Consider the following 18,598-nt stretch of genomic DNA (forward strand, 5'->3'; position numbering starts at 1 on the left):
AGCGCGAAAGGGGGTAAAATACCCCTACAAAATGGGTATTCGGTAGTAAGTGTATGAGTGACGCATGAATCATTGACGTAGCTATATTATTACTGTACTGTGTTAGTGTGTTGTGTAGAGTAACGATCCCTCTATTCACCCGCATCTGCGCTGTAGCGCGAGTGCGGGTAACGGTCTCGGACAGTGGTCGTTTACCCGCAATGGCGCATGTAGCGCGAGTGCGGGTAAGGAAACGGGAAATTGTTGGGTGTTCCTCATGTGCAGAGGTCCAGTTTTTTGTGAAAACCTCGCCCTGACCCCGCCCTGACCCCGAACATTGGTCGAAAATCCCCTATAATGAGAATTCTGGTGCACTGCATTTTCCGTGCACAAAGACACGGCCCGGCCGCCATGCACCACTGGCGCAGGCTTCGCTATTGTGAATGCCAGTGCCTGGTGTACTCTTTTTGCGCGAGAGACACGGCCCCGCCACCGTGCACCACTGGCGCATAATTCACTACTGACAGTCGGAGCGGAGGGCTGTCCGTGCATGTCATCCCGTAGATTGTGTGCGTATTCCGTCGTATGCACTACCTTTGTTGTACTTTTCCAGGCTTCCCTGAGGGTTCTAAGACTCGTAGGCAGATGTTCCGTGCTCAGAAGTGCCGTGAGCATCGTATGCCGTGCGCCAGTGAACTTGAACAGTGTCGATTGCAGTGAGGATGCAAGTTCCGTGTTTAATGCGCCAAAGATGTGCATTTATTCCATGAGTATATGTACTCCGGTGCACCGTTTCCTGCGCCATGGCCTGTAATTTCTGTGTGTAGGGGACTTTCCTAGACTTTCCTACGTCCAAAATGTGTACAATTTCCCCATAACCTAACCCTCAGTGTCGTACATTGTATGCCGTTTCACGGATAACGCACCCTTGTACTCCGTGAGACAGCATCGCGCATCCTTGATCAACTTGTCATTCTTGCCGTCTGCTTCGGATGAAGCAAGATATTGCAGACGAACAAAGAGCATGGCGATATGGGCCGCGTTGTCCCAGATGTGTTGCTCGTCATCTGCAAGCACTGGGGCTACCATGTCGTCATGGACAGCCACTCTGCCTCTATACCAGATCGCAAACATGGACACCGTCGGCATCTGCTGTCCTATCTTCTCGAACTCGTCGGCGGTCACGAGAATGTTGCACTGCGGCGGATCGCCACGCTCCAGTTCGCCACGCTGACAGTACTCGATCATTGACGGCAGGCACAACATGCGAGAGACATTCATTGGAGATGGATCTTGTAGAGCTGGGAGCATCGTTCAGTGACATGTAGATATCGGAGGCATCTCAGCATGCGTCTGAGATATCAACCACACTACCCGCATCCGTGCTGTCGGCGCGAGTGCGGGTAACGCGTGTACATTTCTATAACGATCTACCCGCATCCGCGCTGCCTGCGCCGATGCGGGTAACGTGTAGCATATTTGACACAACACTACCCGCATTGGCGCCGACAGCGCGGATGTGGGTAAATTGCTGTGTCGTAGGGTTCCTTACCCGCACTCGCCCCGCCAGCGCGAAAGGGGGTAACGCATGTGCATAAAACAAGACATTGTGTGCCATTGACACAGAATGTATGGGTTTCCTTTGTGTGTGTATATATTCAGGTAGTGTCTATGAACCAGTATGTACTGTGATGACTCACGCATTAACCCCCACCTGCGCTGTAGCGCGAGTGCGGGTAACTGTCTCGGACAGTGGTCGTTTACCCGCAATGGCGCACGTAGCGCGAGTGCGGGTAGGGAAATGGGAAATTGATGGGTGTTCTCCATGCGCAGAGGTCCAGTTTTTTGTGAAAATCTGCCCCTGACCCCTCCCTGACCCCGAATATTGGTCGAAAATCCCCTATAATGGCGGGAGCCTCGCCGTTCAACATCTCATAAGGTGTCAGCCATTTGAGGCGACGAGATGGTGTTCTATTGTATACATGGACAGCGTGGTTCACCGCAAATTCCCACCAGGATTCAGGTAGACACGCTTCAAGGCGCATAGCCTGAGCTTTGTCCATTATCGTCCTGTTGAGTCGCTCAGCTCTGCCATTCTCCTGAGGAGTGTGCGGCGAGCTTTGCATGATCTTGATGCCCTCGTCTTTCAGCATCTTGTCAAACACATCAGACTTGTATTCTCCCCCAGCATCCGACATCCATCCTTTGACTTTCTTGCCATATTGGGTTTTAACCGTGGCGAGAAATTGGCGCGTAGACGAAATTGCAGCACTTTTGGTGTGCAGATTCACGGTCCAGGCGTGGGACGTGTAGTCGTCATAGTACAGTATGTAGTACCTGTACTTATGGTAGGAGTCAAGCGGGAATGACTTCACATCACTGTGAATGAGCTCGAAGGGCTCTGTCGCTCGCTTTGTGGATGGCGGGAAAGCCTTGTTGGGCATTTTCCCTTCTGCACATCCAGGGCACACAGGATCCTCCGTAGGGAACTCAACCCTGAGAGGGAAACCGTCGGTGTGTTTTTCAGCCTTCCGAAGAACATCCTTTGAAGGATGCCCAAAACGGCGGTGCATAGTTTCATAGTCTGCTGTGTAGACCGTATTGTGGATACTTTGCACATCTTCCCCAGAAGATGCAGCATAAATCCCAAAGATAGAGCCTCCTGGGTTCAGCGGTTTGAACACATATAGTGGATCCCGCGATCCCGGCTCATAGAGGTCGATGTGCTGCGAACCACCGCGCACAGTCATGCCTTCTTTGAGGAAAGTCCCCATGGACAACAACCGTTGATGCAGACCTTGGAAATAATAGACAGGGTATAGACGAGTTGTAATCATCTCACCATCTCCACCCAAGAAATTGATGAAGACGGTCCCGCGCTTCGTGCAGCGGGCCGTGCCATTTGCAGTCTGCACCAGGATGGGTTCGCTGAGATCCTCAACCTCAGCGAAGTCACTCATCCGGTTGGTAAAGTGCATTGAAGCACCAGAGTCCAACATCCAAGTTGGGTCTCCGTCAGGGTAGGCTTCATTGCCACCCTCTATGATGTCCTCGATCTTACTTTTTCCCTTACATTTTGAACACGCAGCAAATTCTCGCGCGTGACGACAATGTATATATTTATGTAGCAAACTACTGTGATCTAGTTTGCTACGCGACATAGATGGTACACTACATGCGGCTGTGGGTAGCACATTGTTAGTGTGTCGCTGGGAATATGAAGATGAGGGTACTGACCTGGCGTCCTCGTCCAGATCAAGTCCGGCGGCCATCGCGATGTCCTCGTCGACGTTCTCGCCGACGTCCTCGTCGTCCGACCCCCAGTTAAGGGGTTCCTGGGTTTCAGCCCAGGTGCCGTCGTCGTACGAGTTATAACCCGCGTTCACCTCATCGATCCTCACGGCCATGTCGTTGTCGTCGTCGTCGGAGAGACGAGCGCGCTTGGATGCACGCGACTCCGTATCAGTGAGGTAGTCCTCAATCTGCGCGGAGTTGTCGACAACCTGAGTGAGCGTTTTGAGGCGCTCGACCGTAGGAGACACGTCGACCTCTTCGGCCAACTTGAGGGCGCGTTGCAGCCATCGCTGGCAGTTGCGCATAGGGCGCTTCTGCACAGGCGCACGCGTTTCGACGGTGCGGACTTTGCTGCCCGAAGGCGCAATGTCCACGACGTGGGACGTAGAGGGACCAGCCACAGACGCCTGCGAGGCGATGTGGGCGTGGTCGTGGCCGTTGCTGTGGCCGCCGCCGTCCTTCTGGGCACGGGTCTTCTTGCCGCTGCGTTTACCGCACTGCTTGCCCTTGCCCTTGTCGGCCTTCTCGCCGCTGCCGCTGCCGCCGTCATGGCGCTGCTGTTGCTGCTGGAAGCTCGGCTCGCCTTGCTTTCGCTTGACGGCCGAGATCTTCTTCGCGTCGTGCGAAGAAGACGCCTTCTTGCCCGAGCCTTGCTCAAAGGCGAGATTGGCGGCGTGCCGGACATCCGAGATCTTGAGCTTCTTGATGTCCGTCATTTGCAGCATGACCTGCACGACGTTGTCGTACCGCGACGGTAAAGCATTCAGGGCCATCATGGCCAGAAGCGCGTCGGGGAGCTTGATATCGTTATCCTCGAGCCTTTCGACGGCATCGATGATCTTGGCGAGGAAAGGAGCGGGGTGCTGGTCAGCAGGAACGCGCACAGTCGTCGCAGTTCTGAAGGACGCGTAGAGGTTGGCGGTGTTCTGCTTGCTGTACATTGTGGACAGCTGGTCCCACAGATCCTTTGCCGAGTTGTTATCCTTGACGATCTGAACGACCGAGGGACTGAGGCGCAGGCGTATCATGCCTTGCGCCTTCTCGTCCGCCTGGGTCCACGCAAAGACCTCCTGACGGTTCCTGCCGCCCTCCTCGAGCGTCGGGCGCTCACCGAGAGTCTGTCCGATCATGAACCAGACTTCCTGGCTCTGGAGGTAGGACTTCATGGCCTCCGACCACTTGGCGTAGTTGGAGCCGTCCAGGACAGGGACCATGTTGAGGAGAGCGTTGGACATTGTGTGAGAGTTGTGTAGAACGGGGGAAACGTTGAAGAGCTGCTTGACGAAGGCAACGTCAGCGCTCTGTCACACAACGGACTGCAGCCAAAAGGTGCTGTCCACACACATGGACTCAGTGTCCTCATGGGGTTTAGCAGCGACGTGAGTCGCGCTTGAGACCTGCAGCGTTTCCGCGCATAGTCTCCCCCTGGCTTCAAGCCTGTGAGGGCGATGCCGCAGGTAAGCCAGTGCGCACCGAGTCGCAGCCGTTAAGGTGCAGTACTCAGGCGTCGACCGGGGCTCATAACCTGTTGAGCAGACTAGGTCACACGTAGTGGACCGCGCTCTAACTTACCTGCTTGAAGGTTGTATACTTGAGGCACACAAGTTATTCCGTGAGGGAAGAACTGGAGAGAGAGCTACGCTACTGGTGGGTCTTATATACATCTGAGAGACGCTGACTAATACTACTGTATAGTCCATTCCCACGCATGACTTGCTCTATGCGGTAAGTGCGGATCCAGCACGTGCAGTGCGATCCGGCCCGTGGAACCCGGCGGCCCGGTGGGTGCCTATACGGTTCAACAGTATACGGGATTGTCAGAGGATTACACCTCAGGTAGCTCACATTAGAGCTCATTAGGACATCATTAGGGACTAATTAGTACTAATTATTTTGGGGGTAAAGGAATTCTGGCTAATGCCTAATGCTTCTAATTTGTTCTAATTGTATGAAAATTTGTCTCATATACCCAAATTACCTCTCATTAGGGAATTCAGGTTTTCCTGATGGATACATCAATTAGCAAAAACCAAACACGATCTGCATCACAGGCAAGGGTTCCAGGGAGTGAAAGGGACCACGAAGACGAAGACATTGAAGAGCCGGATGGTCACCCAGCGTGGCTCGATGACTCGGAGAAGATCAAACATTGTGGCAGTGCCGAGACATTCGTGGTAGAGGTGTATGTGAATCTTGAGTCCTCCATTCTTCGCGACTTGCTTTCTAGCGACGGACCCGACCGATCAGATGTACAGGAGAGTAAGATGGGTGAAGACAGGGTGGAGAAGGGGGCTGGGGCTGAGCCGGGTGATAGTGCAGATGAAGGCGGTGAGGTTGATTGGGAGTTTGACAGCGACATTTAGGGCGGCCGTGTACGGTGTAGGGTCTCTATCAGTCTATCGCAATCAATTGATGCATTGCCCTTGTCTATTCCTCCGCGCATTAAAGCCGTGATCCATGGTACATGTGTATCTGAATAGGTAGGCACCTGGCGTGTTTTTCAATCACGTGACACGTGTTACCTACAGTAAGAAACGTGCGTAAAAAATTGACATCCGGCGCAGTCACTTACCCCGCAGTAAGATACCCTCGCCGGGTTTCTTACACAACCTTAGTCATCGCATGTTCGGAGCTCCGAAGATATAAAGACAATGTTAGGTTTACCGGAGATTTTCATACTTCGAACACACTCAGTAATGTTTCCCCGTGCATGCCTTTGTTCTTAGCATTTTCGGACTCTGTAAAAAGTGCTTTGCCCCCGGTGTTCGCATATTCACTCCGTACACCTCAGTACTCGAACATACCGTGTCGAGACTGAGGTGAGCAGTATCCTACTACCTTACATCGCTCTTTACTCATTCATTGTAGTCTTCGTGTCTTACAGGTTTGTCAATAATATAGTACTCGAACATACCGTGTCGAGACTGAGTCTTCGTGTCTTACAGTTCGCGGCTGCCCCCACTCCTTTTACAATAGAGTGGCCACAATACAAGAGCACATACTAAAGCTGCACGCACGTACAACACTTTTCCCGACCAGAAACAGTGCAACGAATGCCCTCCTCACCGAGCCTCGACTTCAGCCGGAAGCACCTCTGAAGGTGGTGGTGCTTGTTGTGTCCGTGTCATCGCAGCGCCGAGGGCTTGCGTGCGGAAGGCGAGACCACGGGTTTTCTCGATGATTGATTGGTAAACGGGGAGTGCCGGACGGTGGATTTCAATGACGTTCTGTAACAGGACAACGTCAACCCGGACAGGCAGGCGAAGGTGGACCGCGACATAGCGTACCTTCTCAAGATCGATCTTCGCGTCTGCACCCATACGCGTTTCGCGAATGAGGTTGACAATCCACTTCTCACCGTCCTCCTTCGATAGGTTCAGCCGCTCAGACAGATCGCTGCGGGCGTAGACGCGGGTCAGCCAACTGAGTATAAGCGGCGTAGAAGGCACTCACGCAATGTCGATTCGTTGGTGGATGCGGCAGTATGCCTCGCTGATGAGGTACCGCGCGTTGTCCATGAAGTCGTCCCTGAATTCGTTCAGGAAGAAGTCGTTGCCGACGACATGCTCCGCGAGGCCCAGCTCCCTCTGCGCGGCCTCGAAGTCGAACTCGACGTACAGCTCCTTGAGGAAGTTGGTGATTGGGTCTTGGTACTGATATTCCTCCATCTGAATGACCTTAACGATCTCGCGGATCGAGTGTCGCACGCGCGACGAGAGGGCGCCCGTACTCGACTTGCGCGAGAGGACGGCGGCAGTGGCGAGATAGCGGAGGACCCACGGGGAAGAGGTCTGGATGGTATTGAGGTAGGTCGGCGAGAGGAAGGTCTCGAGGAGCAGAGTGCGTCCCTCGGGGTGGTTGAAGTAGACGAAAAGAGACCAGTGGAGGAGCCATGTCCGGGAGTGGAGCTGCGTGAGCGCGGGGTCGGTGATGCTCGATGACGGGGCGGAAGCGAACTGCGGCACAGAGGGCGAACGGGAGTCAATCGCATCCCTCAGAGTGTTGAGCTCCTCGAGCGCGACGTCCCACTTTCCGGTCAGGATATCAGACGCGAGCTTACCCCAGTGGGCAGACATAGTGAGGTCGGGGTCGGTAGAGAGGACGCGGAAGTGGTAGAGGTAGTCGGCTGCGCCGCTGTAGTTCCCGTAGCTGTATTGGAATTGCCCAAAGTTGTAGAGGGCGTTGATTTGCTCGAGGGTGACCTTTCGGAAGATGAAGATGTATATTGAAAGGGAGGATGATCGCGCGTACATTGTAATGCTCCTTGAGGTACTGAGGTTTTGGTTTTTGTCCTGGCGCAGCGACTGCGCTACCTCGGATTTGTGATGACATCGAGGACAGCCTGAGCATCCTGCTGCAGGCGTTCGTTGGTCGAGAGGGCGTTCTCGCGCTTGCCCGCGAATTCTGCTGGACATCGGTGACTAGTACGGATACGTACGATCGGGCTGACCTTCTGGTACGTTTCGTCTGTGTGGAGCTGCTCAAACAAGCTCACGGCGTAATCCACCATGTTCGTCTCCTTTGCGAGCTCATACTGGGCCTTCTGGACCTGCTCTGCGGGGAAGAGCTCGTTCTCGACGAGGTGAGCGAGAAGCGGAAAGACGAGGTGCCTGTCGCAGTAGGGGATGACTGTTTTCGTGAGGTCGTATTCCGCCATTTTACGGGGATGGAGACACGGGGAGGAGGAGGAGGAAAGTGGCTGCTGAGCGTCGGCGGCGCGGTACAGGCTCAAAATTCGACCTGCCCAATTGGGCGAGCGCGTGAGCACGTGGCGAGACGCGCCCAAGCCGACACGTCCTCCTCGCGCGCGCTCTCCGCAACGTCCACCGTCTCTACTCGCAGTATGACTGCCATCACTCGTAACCTCCCTTGGTTCATCAAGGACCTCGGCATCTCCATCGTTGGCCAGGTATGCTCGTCTTGGTCGCCCACAGAATAGCCGGTAACTGACCTGCAATCCCAGCATTGCTATTCGTCTCTCGTCGAGAACCTAGACTTTGGCGATGTTGCCTGCCTCAAGTACTCCCTATCGAAAGGCCTGGGAGTCGGGATTGTAATCGGCGGCTCCATCATGAAAGTGCCTCAGTTGCTTCTCAGTGCGTGCTCTCTTTCGCGCCCCCTTCAACTGCTCATGCGCCATAGTCATATCCGCACGTTCGGCGCGTGGAATATCCCTCACTGCATACGTCCTCGAGACTCTTGCGTATGCCATCACCCTCGCCTACTCCTACCGCAATGAGTTCCCCTTCTCCACTTACGGCGAGAACCTCTTCCTCACCATCCAGAACGCCGTCATTACCCTCCTCATCATCCACTATCCCACCTCGAGACAACTCACTCGTGGCCCTTCTTCTGCCCCCCGCGTGATCTCGGCTGCCCTTGCCATGCTCCTATGCGCTGCAGCCTTCGTTTTCCTCCCGAAATTTGCCCTCACACCTCTGCAATTCGCCACGCTCCCTCTCTCCGTATTCTCCAAGTTCCCTCAAATCAGACAGAACTACCGTTCCAAGAGCACGGGTCAATTGTCTGCCTTCGCCGTCATCGCCCAAATAGGCGGATGTCTTGCCCGACTTTTCACCACCGCGACCGAAGTCGGCGATCCTCTCGTCAGCGCAGGCTTCGCGCTCGCGCTTGCTCTCAACTGCGTCCTCGGCGCACAGATGTGGATGTACTGGGGCCAGGATGAGAAGGATGACTACGGCAAGGTGTCGATTGGACTGAGCGCGCCCGCGGAGAAGCCAAGGGAGTGGTCACCCGCACCGATTCCAGCAGCCGTGTCGAATGCGAAGGTCGAGGTGGTCGTACCTCCTCAATCCCCGAGGGCCTCTGGCGGTAAGAAGTGGGCCAGAAAAGTAGATTGATATTTGCATCTAGTCGCCGTTTCTGCTATTGGATAATTTATACAATCTCAACAGTTATCGACTCTTGGGTCATGATCCGCATTACGCCGTCTGACCAGTGCCGAATCGCCTCGTCGTCTCCTCGCCAGCGTGTCGAATCTGCCACGTCTGGAAAAGAATGTCAGCGCGCAGTCACTGGCGAGTGGTGAGAGGCAAAGTGGATACTCACCAACTCGTACGTCTTCACAGCATCTTCGTACGAGCTATGGATGCTGGTAAGTGCGTCACTGTCCGGCTCGCGAATGGCATCGATCATCGTCGATATCTCTGTGTAGAATGGATCATCCTATGGTGTGTCAGACATAACTTCGTAGTCGCTCAAAGCAGCACAGATTCGAGAACGTACGTCAGGGAAGGTGTGTATCTCTGAATACGCGATGATAGTCAGCGAAGAGTATGGAAACAGGTCAGGCGTCCATACCGTCGCCAGCAACTCCAGGTTTGCGAACGGACAGCACGGGCGCCGATCCATAGGGATCAATCAACTTGAGTCTGTATCCATCCGCGTAGACCTCAAACTCTGTGTCGTACGTCGTTCCTAGACCAGCCACGCCCATCGTCTCAGCTACCCCACCCTTCTAAGCGACAGTGACTTACCGTGCAGTGCAATGACATGCGTGAGTGCTCCCACCGCACCGCCGGTGTACTTCCACGTCGCGCTCGTCAGCCTGGGCAGCCGCTTCTCGGGCGGGATGGCAGACTCGTCGAAGCGCTTGGCGGAGAGCGCGCCAGGGGCATCGTCGTGCACGACGGTGTGGGCAGATACGGACGGTAGGATGACGTCGCCGCCGAAATAACGAGAGAGATCGCCTATCGGAGGAGCAGGTGAGTGAAGCGGGTGCTGCTAAGCACAGGGCAACGCACAGAAATGAGTGGCTTGTTCGACAATGGCTAGATAATCAAAGCGTCACGATTGAATCTCTAAGTTGATCTGTATACCGACGTACGGCCTCCCGAGGAGTCTTTGTTCCACCATGGCTGTGACGAGTAGGTGGGTAGGACACCCGCGAGCATGACAGATAGCTTACCAGTTTCCTCGCCCACTCGCTGTGGGAAGTAGATCGCGCATTGGATGAGATCGTATCAAATACACCGCTGATTAAACGCACTAGGCCATCACGTATCTCGCATTTGTTCCCATAACCACGAGGTTGTTCTCTTCGATGATTTTCCTTGAGGGGTATGGCGTGCAGACAGTCATATACACATCCATCTTAGATCCTCAAGTTACTTACTTCATCATCTGTACGGCTGTGAACGAATTCAAATATCGCTCACAACCAAGGATGCGTGTCTACACCGGCACCTACCTCTGGAATACCGTAACATATACCCAACGCCAACGAGCGTTCGGCGTTTCTGAGCTCGACAGCCACACGCCAACAACCGTCTACAGGCCCGCTGCTCACGGGTTTCTCGACGAAGAGGGCGCAGCCCGGAAACGCGGTGGAGAGCTGCAGCTCGATATCTGCACCTGGGACGTCGCTTCCGCGCGCGAAGGGCGGTGCGCCGACGATAGCCAGCCTTACGCATCCCTTACTCGAGGACTGACGCAGTAACACAGTATTGGGAACACGCACTGGGGAAGCAGGCCATCTGACAGATTTGCCACGGCTTCGGCGACTGTAGAAAACGTCTTGCAAGAGGTATACGCCGAGGCGGCGTCGGACGCCTGCTTGCCTGCCAAAGCTGCAGCGGCGCGGCTCTGGTCGGGGTCAACGAGACCGACAACGCGTAGCGACGTTCCCAGCTTGCTGCATTGGCCGCGAATTATGTCTAATCATGCACTAGAGCCAAAGAAACAACTCACCTCTCAAGACGGCGCGACTGATACAGTTGGTGAGCAGAACAGGGTGTCAAACAGTCAGATTGCCATGAGCGCACTGACATGATTCCACGGCCCTTCGACAGATCCTGTGAACTCAGGGATCAGTGGGCAGTGAATAGTCGTGGGTAGCTCTGCGCCTCACCAAAGTTGATCTCTCCTGCACCAACGAGCAGGACGTTGAAGGTCATGGTTAGCAACAGAGGTATCGGCATAACACGTGGTCCGACTTCGAGTCGATGTATCGATGCATCTGTGTACCCCAATTCCCGATACAGACACAACATGTGTCCCGACTGTAGAACAGTGAACGGTCATGGTTTCAATGTCCCGGACAGTCTTGGATAGTCTACAGCACACGACAGGGATGTTTGGTAGCCTAGCATCTGGGCTGCGTAAGCGACTCATTCGACCACGAAAGCAGAACGGAAGATGATTCGGACATGCGAATACATTCGTGTCTTACGCCGGACTGGTACCGCACTGAGTGGCAGTCCATGACATTGACAGTGGGCGGGGGAAAGAGGAGGCTGTGCGTGGTGGGCACGATGACCGCGGTGCGACCAAGGGGCCGGCGCGCGCGCAGCGCGCCGGCCCCCACTGGTACAGACCCCCCCCGTGGGAATGCGATCGGGGGAGGTTCGGGCTACCTATTCAGGACACAGTACTATCGCCACTAAGTTACATCCATCGTCTCCCCTAGCCTCAGACCCTAGGCAGACCCTAAAGACCTCTTTGATGAAGGGCAGGGGCAATCTTCTACGTGGTTCAAAATGTACATACCTTGTAGTGGGTCAGTCAAATGTGCAGCAGTACTTGCACGTACAGTAAAACATGGACTTCGAGAATGGCATCACAGATATATACTGCTCTGCCGCAATGACTAGATTGTGTCCATTTTGAGATTAATCATAACTCTGTCTGTATACCAGAGTGAAGTATGGTGGCAGTACGGAGGCGAGTATTGACAGAATGCGGCGAATGCGCTGAAGTTGTGCAGAAGATCGACAGAAGATAGTAAGAAGATAATGCGATTACGGGGCTGCCGTCCGTGTTAGGTAGTCTGAGCTTCCCGATCGCGTTCCACGGGGGGTCTGTACCAGTGGGGCCGGCGCGCTGCGCGCGCGCCGGCCCTGGGTGCGACTGCCGTCGCTGGTGGCAGTACACGTGATCTGGCGTAGTGGCAATCGCGACTTTGCTTCGCCGTCTCCTTCGCCTCCTCATGTCCCCCCTCCTCCGTCTCCTCTAGACTCGTCTTATCTGTCTGTATTCAATCCTAGAAACGGCTCCGTTCTTCCTGGCAGACTGACCTCAAACCATACTTTTCTCCGCGATGCGATTCGGACGCACCGTGAGACGGCGGCAGGTATGATAGCGTCTGTAAATACACATTCACATACAAAGTCTAATTGCCGACCAGGACATCGCACTGGCATTCAGACAGGACAACTCCTCTGCTAGTGCATCCGATACTGGGTCTGGGACGTCGGCAGCGAGTGCAGTCACATCCGACACCTTTCAGCCGACTCAGTCGGCGTCCTCTGATGGCTCTTCGTCAAGCCCGCCGACCGATGGTTCTTCTCGGGCAAGCGCTTCACAGGGGTCCACAACATCCTCGTCGGACGGCACCAGCGCTGTCCAAAGTGCGCAATCTTCCACGTCGTCCTCCACGCCGTACGTATCTTCTTTGTTATTGAGCGATCGCTCTGACATTGGGCAAGCAGTTCTGCTACGCAATCGTCTACTTCCTCGACCACGATCTCATCTACTACGCCGCCGTCATCCTCATCGTCTCTACCTTCATCAAGTTCTCAGCAGCCCTCGTCCAACTCGGGTTCCAGTAGTTCTGCGTCTGCTTCATCTACATCGCGTCATCGAGTTCCTCCTCTTCGTCCGGTTCAACTAGCAGCGCAAGCTCCACGTCAAGTGGCTCTTCTTCGACTACCACGCCGCCGCCATCAAGTTCATCTTCTGCCTCTGGCCGAGAAACCACGATAGGCACGAGTACCATCGTCCAGACGGTCAATGGGCAAGTCACTACCGTACGCACCTGTCTGCCTCTTGGCACCTCTCACTCTCTCACATTAGCCACAGTCCTTCCAACCTATCGTCACGACCATGACCCAGTCTGACTCTGGTGGACTCTCGCCGACTGCCAATAAGGGCATCATCGCTGGATCTGTCGTCGGCGTGTGCGCCCTGCTCATCCTCGCTTTCGCTATGGTCGTGTTCTATCGCCGCCACAGGCACAAGAAGCTCGATTTCTTCAAGCGAAAACAACCAAAGCCGCGAAACATGCTGCTCGCCGGCGAGGACCTGGACGATCTGGACATGGGACCGCCGATGGCTAGCTACAGGGATTACCCCGGCTCCATGGTGTCGCACTCGGCATCACCGTCCGTCGCTGGTCACAACGCTTCGGGGAGCATCAGCGGCTCAATCATGAACCCGCAAGCATCCTACTCGCGCGTGCACATACCGGGTACTCCCATGCCATCGCCGCACCTCATGGGTATGCGGACGTCTGAGGCTGGCTCGATCTTCCAAGAGCAAGTTTGGCCCCCACCGCGCACCGCGTTCGTCGACCCCCTGGTCTCGACGGATGACCTCACGCGCATCGTCGACGATGTCATGGGCCCGCGCGACGCCAATGGCATGCATCCGCCAACATCCTTTCGCACTGATTCGCGGCTTCGGGGGGGCACGAGAGCACCACGTCGCTGGACTCCGTGCCGGATATGCCAGTTGCTGGGGGGAGACACGGCAAGACTCCGTCGCAGACGACCTTGCTCCCTCCTGCAAGCCCCCAGACGCCGACCCGGCGCACACCGCTCTTTGTTACGAATATGGGCTCCGAGGCGCCGTCCATCTACTCACAACAGTCTCCGCCTCTCGGAGCGAGCAAACATCTGTCAAGCGAGGCTGAGCTGCGCCAGCCGCTGTCTACGGAGGGTGAACCTATGGGCGAGGCGTTGTAAGTTGAGAAGGCCACTTCGTGCCTTATCGGACCATTCCCTTAACATCACTTATCGTAACATACGACCTGTTCTTTGAATCGGACTAGGTAATTTTCTTCACGACGGATACGGATCACGACCGCTCTCTCTGCACTATGCACTATACTTCACAGCTGTTCATTGCTTACCCCTCCGGACATCACTACACATCTTCCGTCGCGGATTTTTACTGGTTGCCGATGCTGATATCTATAGTGTATAAACAACTATCCCGGACTACTTTTCGACTCGCATGGACGCTTGGCCGTGATACACATCGGGGGGCGACTGCTCTTCTTGCTTCCCTGTTGTCGCCGCTGTGTGCTTCCTGCTCTACCACTTGCCCCGCATTCAGGTGCGCGACTCGAAGATGCGTCACTGCATGCGAACACCTCAGTGTCGCCAGACACGGCGAGCTGATTCTCGCATTGCAGTCCATTCTTCACGAGGGGTATAGCAGCGACCTCCCTCAGGCTGGATGCCACCGGTCCTCTGAATGTATAGTCACATTGTCAACATTCAAGGTACGCACGCGCCGAGTCTGAGGAGCTCGGAATGTCTTCTAAAACTCACATTCCCGTGCAGTGTACCCGCATCGCTGTCGTCGACAAAGGGCGATCGACGCTCGCTGATTTGTACATGTGAGGCTACTAGTGATTTACCAGTGAGTATCTCATCAACTCAAATATACGATGGTCGCCAACGTGGATGTTCTCCCGTAGGATGCATGCCCCTGTGCCTCGTGGGGCGACAGACCGCTGTGCGAGTGCAAATTCAAAGCCCCCTGCGGCCTGGTGCACCTGACATGGTACACAGTGAGTTGATCTTCGAGATTGTCCGACGAGCGCAAGCTAGTTGTACTGAACAAATCTACCACTGTTGCGTGTCGGCTGTTTCAGAGTCGGTAGTACTACACATGCAATGTTCCGCACAACTCGTCGTCGTTGCAAATTCCAATGCTTCTTCGAAGACATGAAAGGTTATAACAAGAGAGTAGTACTCCTCACTCGGAGGTCAAATCCGACCATCAAGACGGTAACTGGTCTTCGCGAGTGATAGGACAGTAGTGCCCATTTGGGAGCTACAGCCAAGACTCTACAGCGGCTCCTGCAGCTTCGGTCGTCCGTATTGGAACACTCGCTCACGGTCCCAGCCGGAAGAAGCAAGGAGTCAATGGCATATATCAGTTCACCCAGTGCGAGCGGACTCACCGGGCGCTTGCATTTGCACATGCCCATTCTTGATTGTACGACGTATAGGTAGCCCCTATAGCGAATGTCGGCCAGGTGCGTGTCTATTCAGTCAGCCCGAGTCGCCGTGATGGAACTATACAGAGATGTCCTCGAAGCCTTACGAACCCGGGTTACTTACTCCACCTGCCTGACTTCGACGTTCAGAATGCAGCAACGTAGCGCACAGTGTACTTGCGGCTGCATAGGAGCGACATCATCGAAGGGAAGTGAGAAGCACGGGCGGACACTTTCACGTCAACTCCCCTTTGTTCCAGTAGCTGGAAGATCAACGTCAACATTCACGACTATCATTTAGTGCGGGACACCGAGTGTTGACAGAATCGGACCGCTTGAATGTAATGGGTGACTCGGCCGGGGATGCCCTGGGCTTGCCCTGAGCGACGTACGGTGGAGTTGTTGAAATGAGATACCGCCGCATATGACCGCGTGCGAAGGGAGGCCGTAAGTTGATACAGTGCACGAGGCACAGCACGACTTGGCTTAGAACGACGACTTACGACATTCTCGATGGTTTGCTAGGCTGGTCCTCCTGGTCCGAGGTGGACAGTGCTAGTCTGTACACCGGCTGAACAAGATACCCGGAATACGCTATGACGAGCACGGGCGGTGCAGACAGACTAAATGAGTGTCAGAAGGCGACTCGTAGGTCAGTGGCCCACTCGCCGGTGCCAACTATCGGAAAGAAGGATGGGGGGATCCGTACTACTTGGAAGCCACAGCAGCATGGCAGCTCGCGTGCATGACAAGTTCAGGGACACTTACGATATGGGGCACAGGACACAGAAGCGCACGAAAATGAAAGGCACGAGCTCCAGTCTCCGAGCTATGCCAGCGGGAATTCCTAACTCGTAGAGAGTCCTGCAATGTGCCGTGCAAGGCAGGTGCTGCCCATCCGCCGGCTATCGCATCTGCATATGGCGCTTGGGCATTTATCACTGCATCGCTCCATCCGTGCACGAGTCTACTGTATACGTACATACTATTCTGTTAAAGTCGTCTGTTGAAACTAGCAGCGCCCGTCGCTTGTACGCCGATTGGCTCGACCAAGCGACATGACGGAGTCGGAGGTGGGGTCTCTGGGATAACACACGATTGATGTCCGACTAGCTCAACTGCACCCTCGATTGCACCCGGTCTAGTTGAATTGATCTGCGTGTTCGTGCAGGTGCAGCCGTTTTGCTTCCGCTTCATTACGTTCGATGCTAAGTTGGACCTCTCTTTCCCAGTCTATGGCGAGCCAGACGACAGCATATTCGCCCAGAGCAATAATGGTGAGGGCGACGACTTGTCCTATAATATAATGAGAGGGTCAATGTAACTTGTGTTCGGGCATTGCAAGAGATGCTAACTGACCTATCCACAGACCCTGGAGCCCGAGTTGCGTTTGGGGAAGGAAGGCGAGCGCGATTCCCATCGGTAGCGCAAGGACATAGTATGCGACGAGATTGAATATCGCGCCCAGGTGTTGACGTCCTACGGAATAATATATTTAGGAGCTTAAAGTGCGGCAGAGCAGCGGTCAACACACCCAGTCCACGTAAAACACCACCACATGAACCAGCGAGACAATCGCATATCTGAGGACGCATGTTTACAAGTTGTCGGTTTCGAATTACACCATGGGAACGTACCTGAAACGAGGCAACCAGCGGCATGATCTTGCTCACTAGCTGAACCACGTTCCTGTCTTCACTGATTGCATAGCCGAAAACCTGTTTGCAGATAGATCATAAGTTCGATGGCATTGTGCCTGGGAGAGCAAGGCATACGTTTTTGCAGGCCAGCAAGGTCGTCATAATGACGACTCCTACGATCGCGCTCAACAATGCGGATGCATGACTGGCTCGCTTGGCCCCTTGCGCGTGTTGACCGCCGATCAGACGACCAACACGCGTAGAAGCAGCGACACCTATGGAACAGTCAATGCACTATCACATTGCATGCGCAGCGCCAGACTCACCAATTCCGAAGGGTATGTTGTTCAAGACTGGAATTTTTCAGTAGCTGCAATAAACGGGAACAAACGACCGACCTTGATCGGCGGTCATTATGACTGACTGTGCAGCGAGGGGTAGGGCGCCTAAATGGCCTGCAGCGAGTGCGACTATCTCAAAAGCAGCCCTGCCGAACGGTATTCCATGAGATATCTGAGTCGTCTCATGGACATGTCCGTGAAGTCGTGTGACATACCACTCGGTCCCAACCATCAAGATTCCAGGTATTGCCAAACTAAGGCACTGCACGCAACTCCTCAGATCGAACACAGTAGCGACATTTGCAGTGATCCAAGCTTCGTTCGCACGATGAGCGGGCGAGAAGTATGTGAAAGTTCCTAGGATGAGGAAGCAAAGAGTGAATGTCGCGGATATAGCAACCGGTGAACCCAGAAAGCCAAGGGACGTATAGTGGACGAAGAAGACATTGAGCCCGAGGTTTACAGGGGAAACCAGGATGAGGACGACGGTCGAGGCGCGCATAATTCCTGTAGCATCAATCGAATCAGTGGTCGCTCAGCCACAGAGGAATCAGCGCAGTGAAGCACCTTGACATTGAAGATACTTCTTAAGGCTCTCGAAGCCGATGTATCCTGGTGCCCCAAGTATTAACACGGTCATGAATCGCTGCACGTCGCGACTCAGGTCAGGCTGTTGACCAAGTAGTAACAGGACTGGTTCTAGATTGGCCCACAAAAAGCCGACGGGGATGAACAGAAGCCATAGAAGAACCAAGCAGCGCTGGAAATGAACAGACAGGGACTTCGGGTCTCCTCCGGCGAACGCTTGCGAGCCAAGGGTGTCAAGAGCTGTGGTACCTCCTAGGGCGACGCACCATCCTAAAGTAGCACATATTGTCAGTTGTCAATAGCAACCAATTGAGTATGCTCACCTATCGTGGCCAACATGAATGAGAACGCTGCCACGGAAAGCTCATGAGGCCCCAGACGTCCCACGATCAAGACCGACACAGTCTGAATAGAATTCTGCAGGACGTATGATAATGTCACTGGATTACAAGGATACGCTGAGTTGCCTTTGAAGACTGCACAGGTGAATTGCGACTCACCAGGTACAGAGTCGACCAACAATGACTTGAGAAGCGGTACGACTCGCGCGAGAGGCCCTTCCCTGTTTACAGACAACGGCGGGCCGGCTTCCGGTTGTGTAAGCAGCGTCACGGAGCTGTTCGAAGACGGTAGATCTGCGAAGGCATTCTGTGAACTCCCTACGCTGAGCAGAGGTTGCGTCTCGTCTGCGTTGGCGGAAGACATAAGCAGTAAGATATACAGCGCAAGACAAGATGGCTAGCGTCCATGCTCCGCCCATTTTGGTGATAACATAAATACCCTGGGGG

At 54.5% G+C, this 18,598-nt stretch overlaps 5 protein-coding genes across 5 annotated transcripts; 2 read left to right on the plus strand and 3 right to left on the minus strand.

Annotated features, from left to right (window-relative positions):
• Nucleotides 1-6,245: 6,245 nt before the first annotated feature.
• Nucleotides 6,246-7,964, minus strand: B0H18DRAFT_1023827 (eukaryotic translation initiation factor 3 subunit 6). Its single transcript, XM_048029664.1, has 6 exons — nucleotides 7,734-7,964; nucleotides 7,604-7,694; nucleotides 7,547-7,582; nucleotides 6,727-7,475; nucleotides 6,561-6,669; nucleotides 6,246-6,500 (listed from the first exon to the last, which is right to left on the minus strand). The coding sequence occupies exons 1-6, from the start codon at nucleotides 7,928-7,930 to the stop codon at nucleotides 6,336-6,338; spliced, it is 1,347 nt and encodes a 448-aa protein (XP_047890195.1). The 5' UTR covers nucleotides 7,931-7,964; the 3' UTR covers nucleotides 6,246-6,335.
• Nucleotides 7,965-8,116: 152 nt separating this feature from the next.
• On the plus strand, nucleotides 8,117-9,029 carry B0H18DRAFT_827741 (uncharacterized protein; the record flags this gene model as incomplete). The annotated part of the gene is made up of 3 exons (XM_048039363.1): nucleotides 8,117-8,182; nucleotides 8,237-8,369; nucleotides 8,416-9,029. Coding segments are annotated over 3 exons (813 nt in total), but the record flags the coding sequence as incomplete, so codon positions are not given.
• A 170-nt stretch (nucleotides 9,030-9,199) lies between these two features.
• On the minus strand, nucleotides 9,200-11,205 carry B0H18DRAFT_1023841 (putative oxidoreductase C terminal-domain-containing protein). The gene is made up of 12 exons (XM_048029665.1): nucleotides 11,144-11,205; nucleotides 11,062-11,087; nucleotides 10,754-10,923; nucleotides 10,558-10,697; nucleotides 10,480-10,537; nucleotides 10,283-10,345; nucleotides 10,202-10,220; nucleotides 10,113-10,151; nucleotides 9,771-10,014; nucleotides 9,608-9,711; nucleotides 9,343-9,459; nucleotides 9,200-9,281 (listed from the first exon to the last, which is right to left on the minus strand). Exons 1-12 carry the CDS (start codon nucleotides 11,187-11,189, stop codon nucleotides 9,216-9,218), a joined length of 1,092 nt encoding a protein of 363 aa, XP_047890197.1. The 5' UTR covers nucleotides 11,190-11,205; the 3' UTR covers nucleotides 9,200-9,215.
• Nucleotides 11,206-12,331: 1,126 nt separating this feature from the next.
• On the plus strand, nucleotides 12,332-13,976 carry B0H18DRAFT_1121894 (uncharacterized protein; the record flags this gene model as incomplete). The annotated part of the gene is made up of 7 exons (XM_048034419.1): nucleotides 12,332-12,364; nucleotides 12,419-12,499; nucleotides 12,559-12,672; nucleotides 12,723-12,838; nucleotides 12,905-13,040; nucleotides 13,093-13,626; nucleotides 13,707-13,976. The coding sequence occupies 7 exons, from the start codon at nucleotides 12,332-12,334 to the stop codon at nucleotides 13,974-13,976; spliced, it is 1,284 nt and encodes a 427-aa protein (XP_047890198.1).
• A 1,947-nt stretch (nucleotides 13,977-15,923) lies between these two features.
• Nucleotides 15,924-18,552, minus strand: B0H18DRAFT_1023855 (MATE efflux family protein). Its single transcript, XM_048029666.1, is given in 12 exon segments — nucleotides 15,924-16,537; nucleotides 16,601-16,720; nucleotides 16,776-16,824; nucleotides 16,879-16,959; nucleotides 17,017-17,156; nucleotides 17,208-17,234; nucleotides 17,280-17,368; nucleotides 17,438-17,729; nucleotides 17,790-18,080; nucleotides 18,134-18,250; nucleotides 18,311-18,352; nucleotides 18,365-18,552. The coding sequence occupies 12 exon segments, from the start codon at nucleotides 18,513-18,515 to the stop codon at nucleotides 16,383-16,385; spliced, it is 1,554 nt and encodes a 517-aa protein (XP_047890199.1). The 5' UTR covers nucleotides 18,516-18,552; the 3' UTR covers nucleotides 15,924-16,382.
• Between the last annotated feature and the right edge of the window lie 46 nt (nucleotides 18,553-18,598).

Source organism: Fomitopsis serialis (genome assembly GCF_022376445.1).
Source record: "Fomitopsis serialis strain Sig1Antser10 chromosome Unknown B0H18scaffold_68, whole genome shotgun sequence".
NCBI classification, from domain to species: domain Eukaryota; kingdom Fungi; phylum Basidiomycota; class Agaricomycetes; order Polyporales; family Fomitopsidaceae; genus Fomitopsis; species Fomitopsis serialis.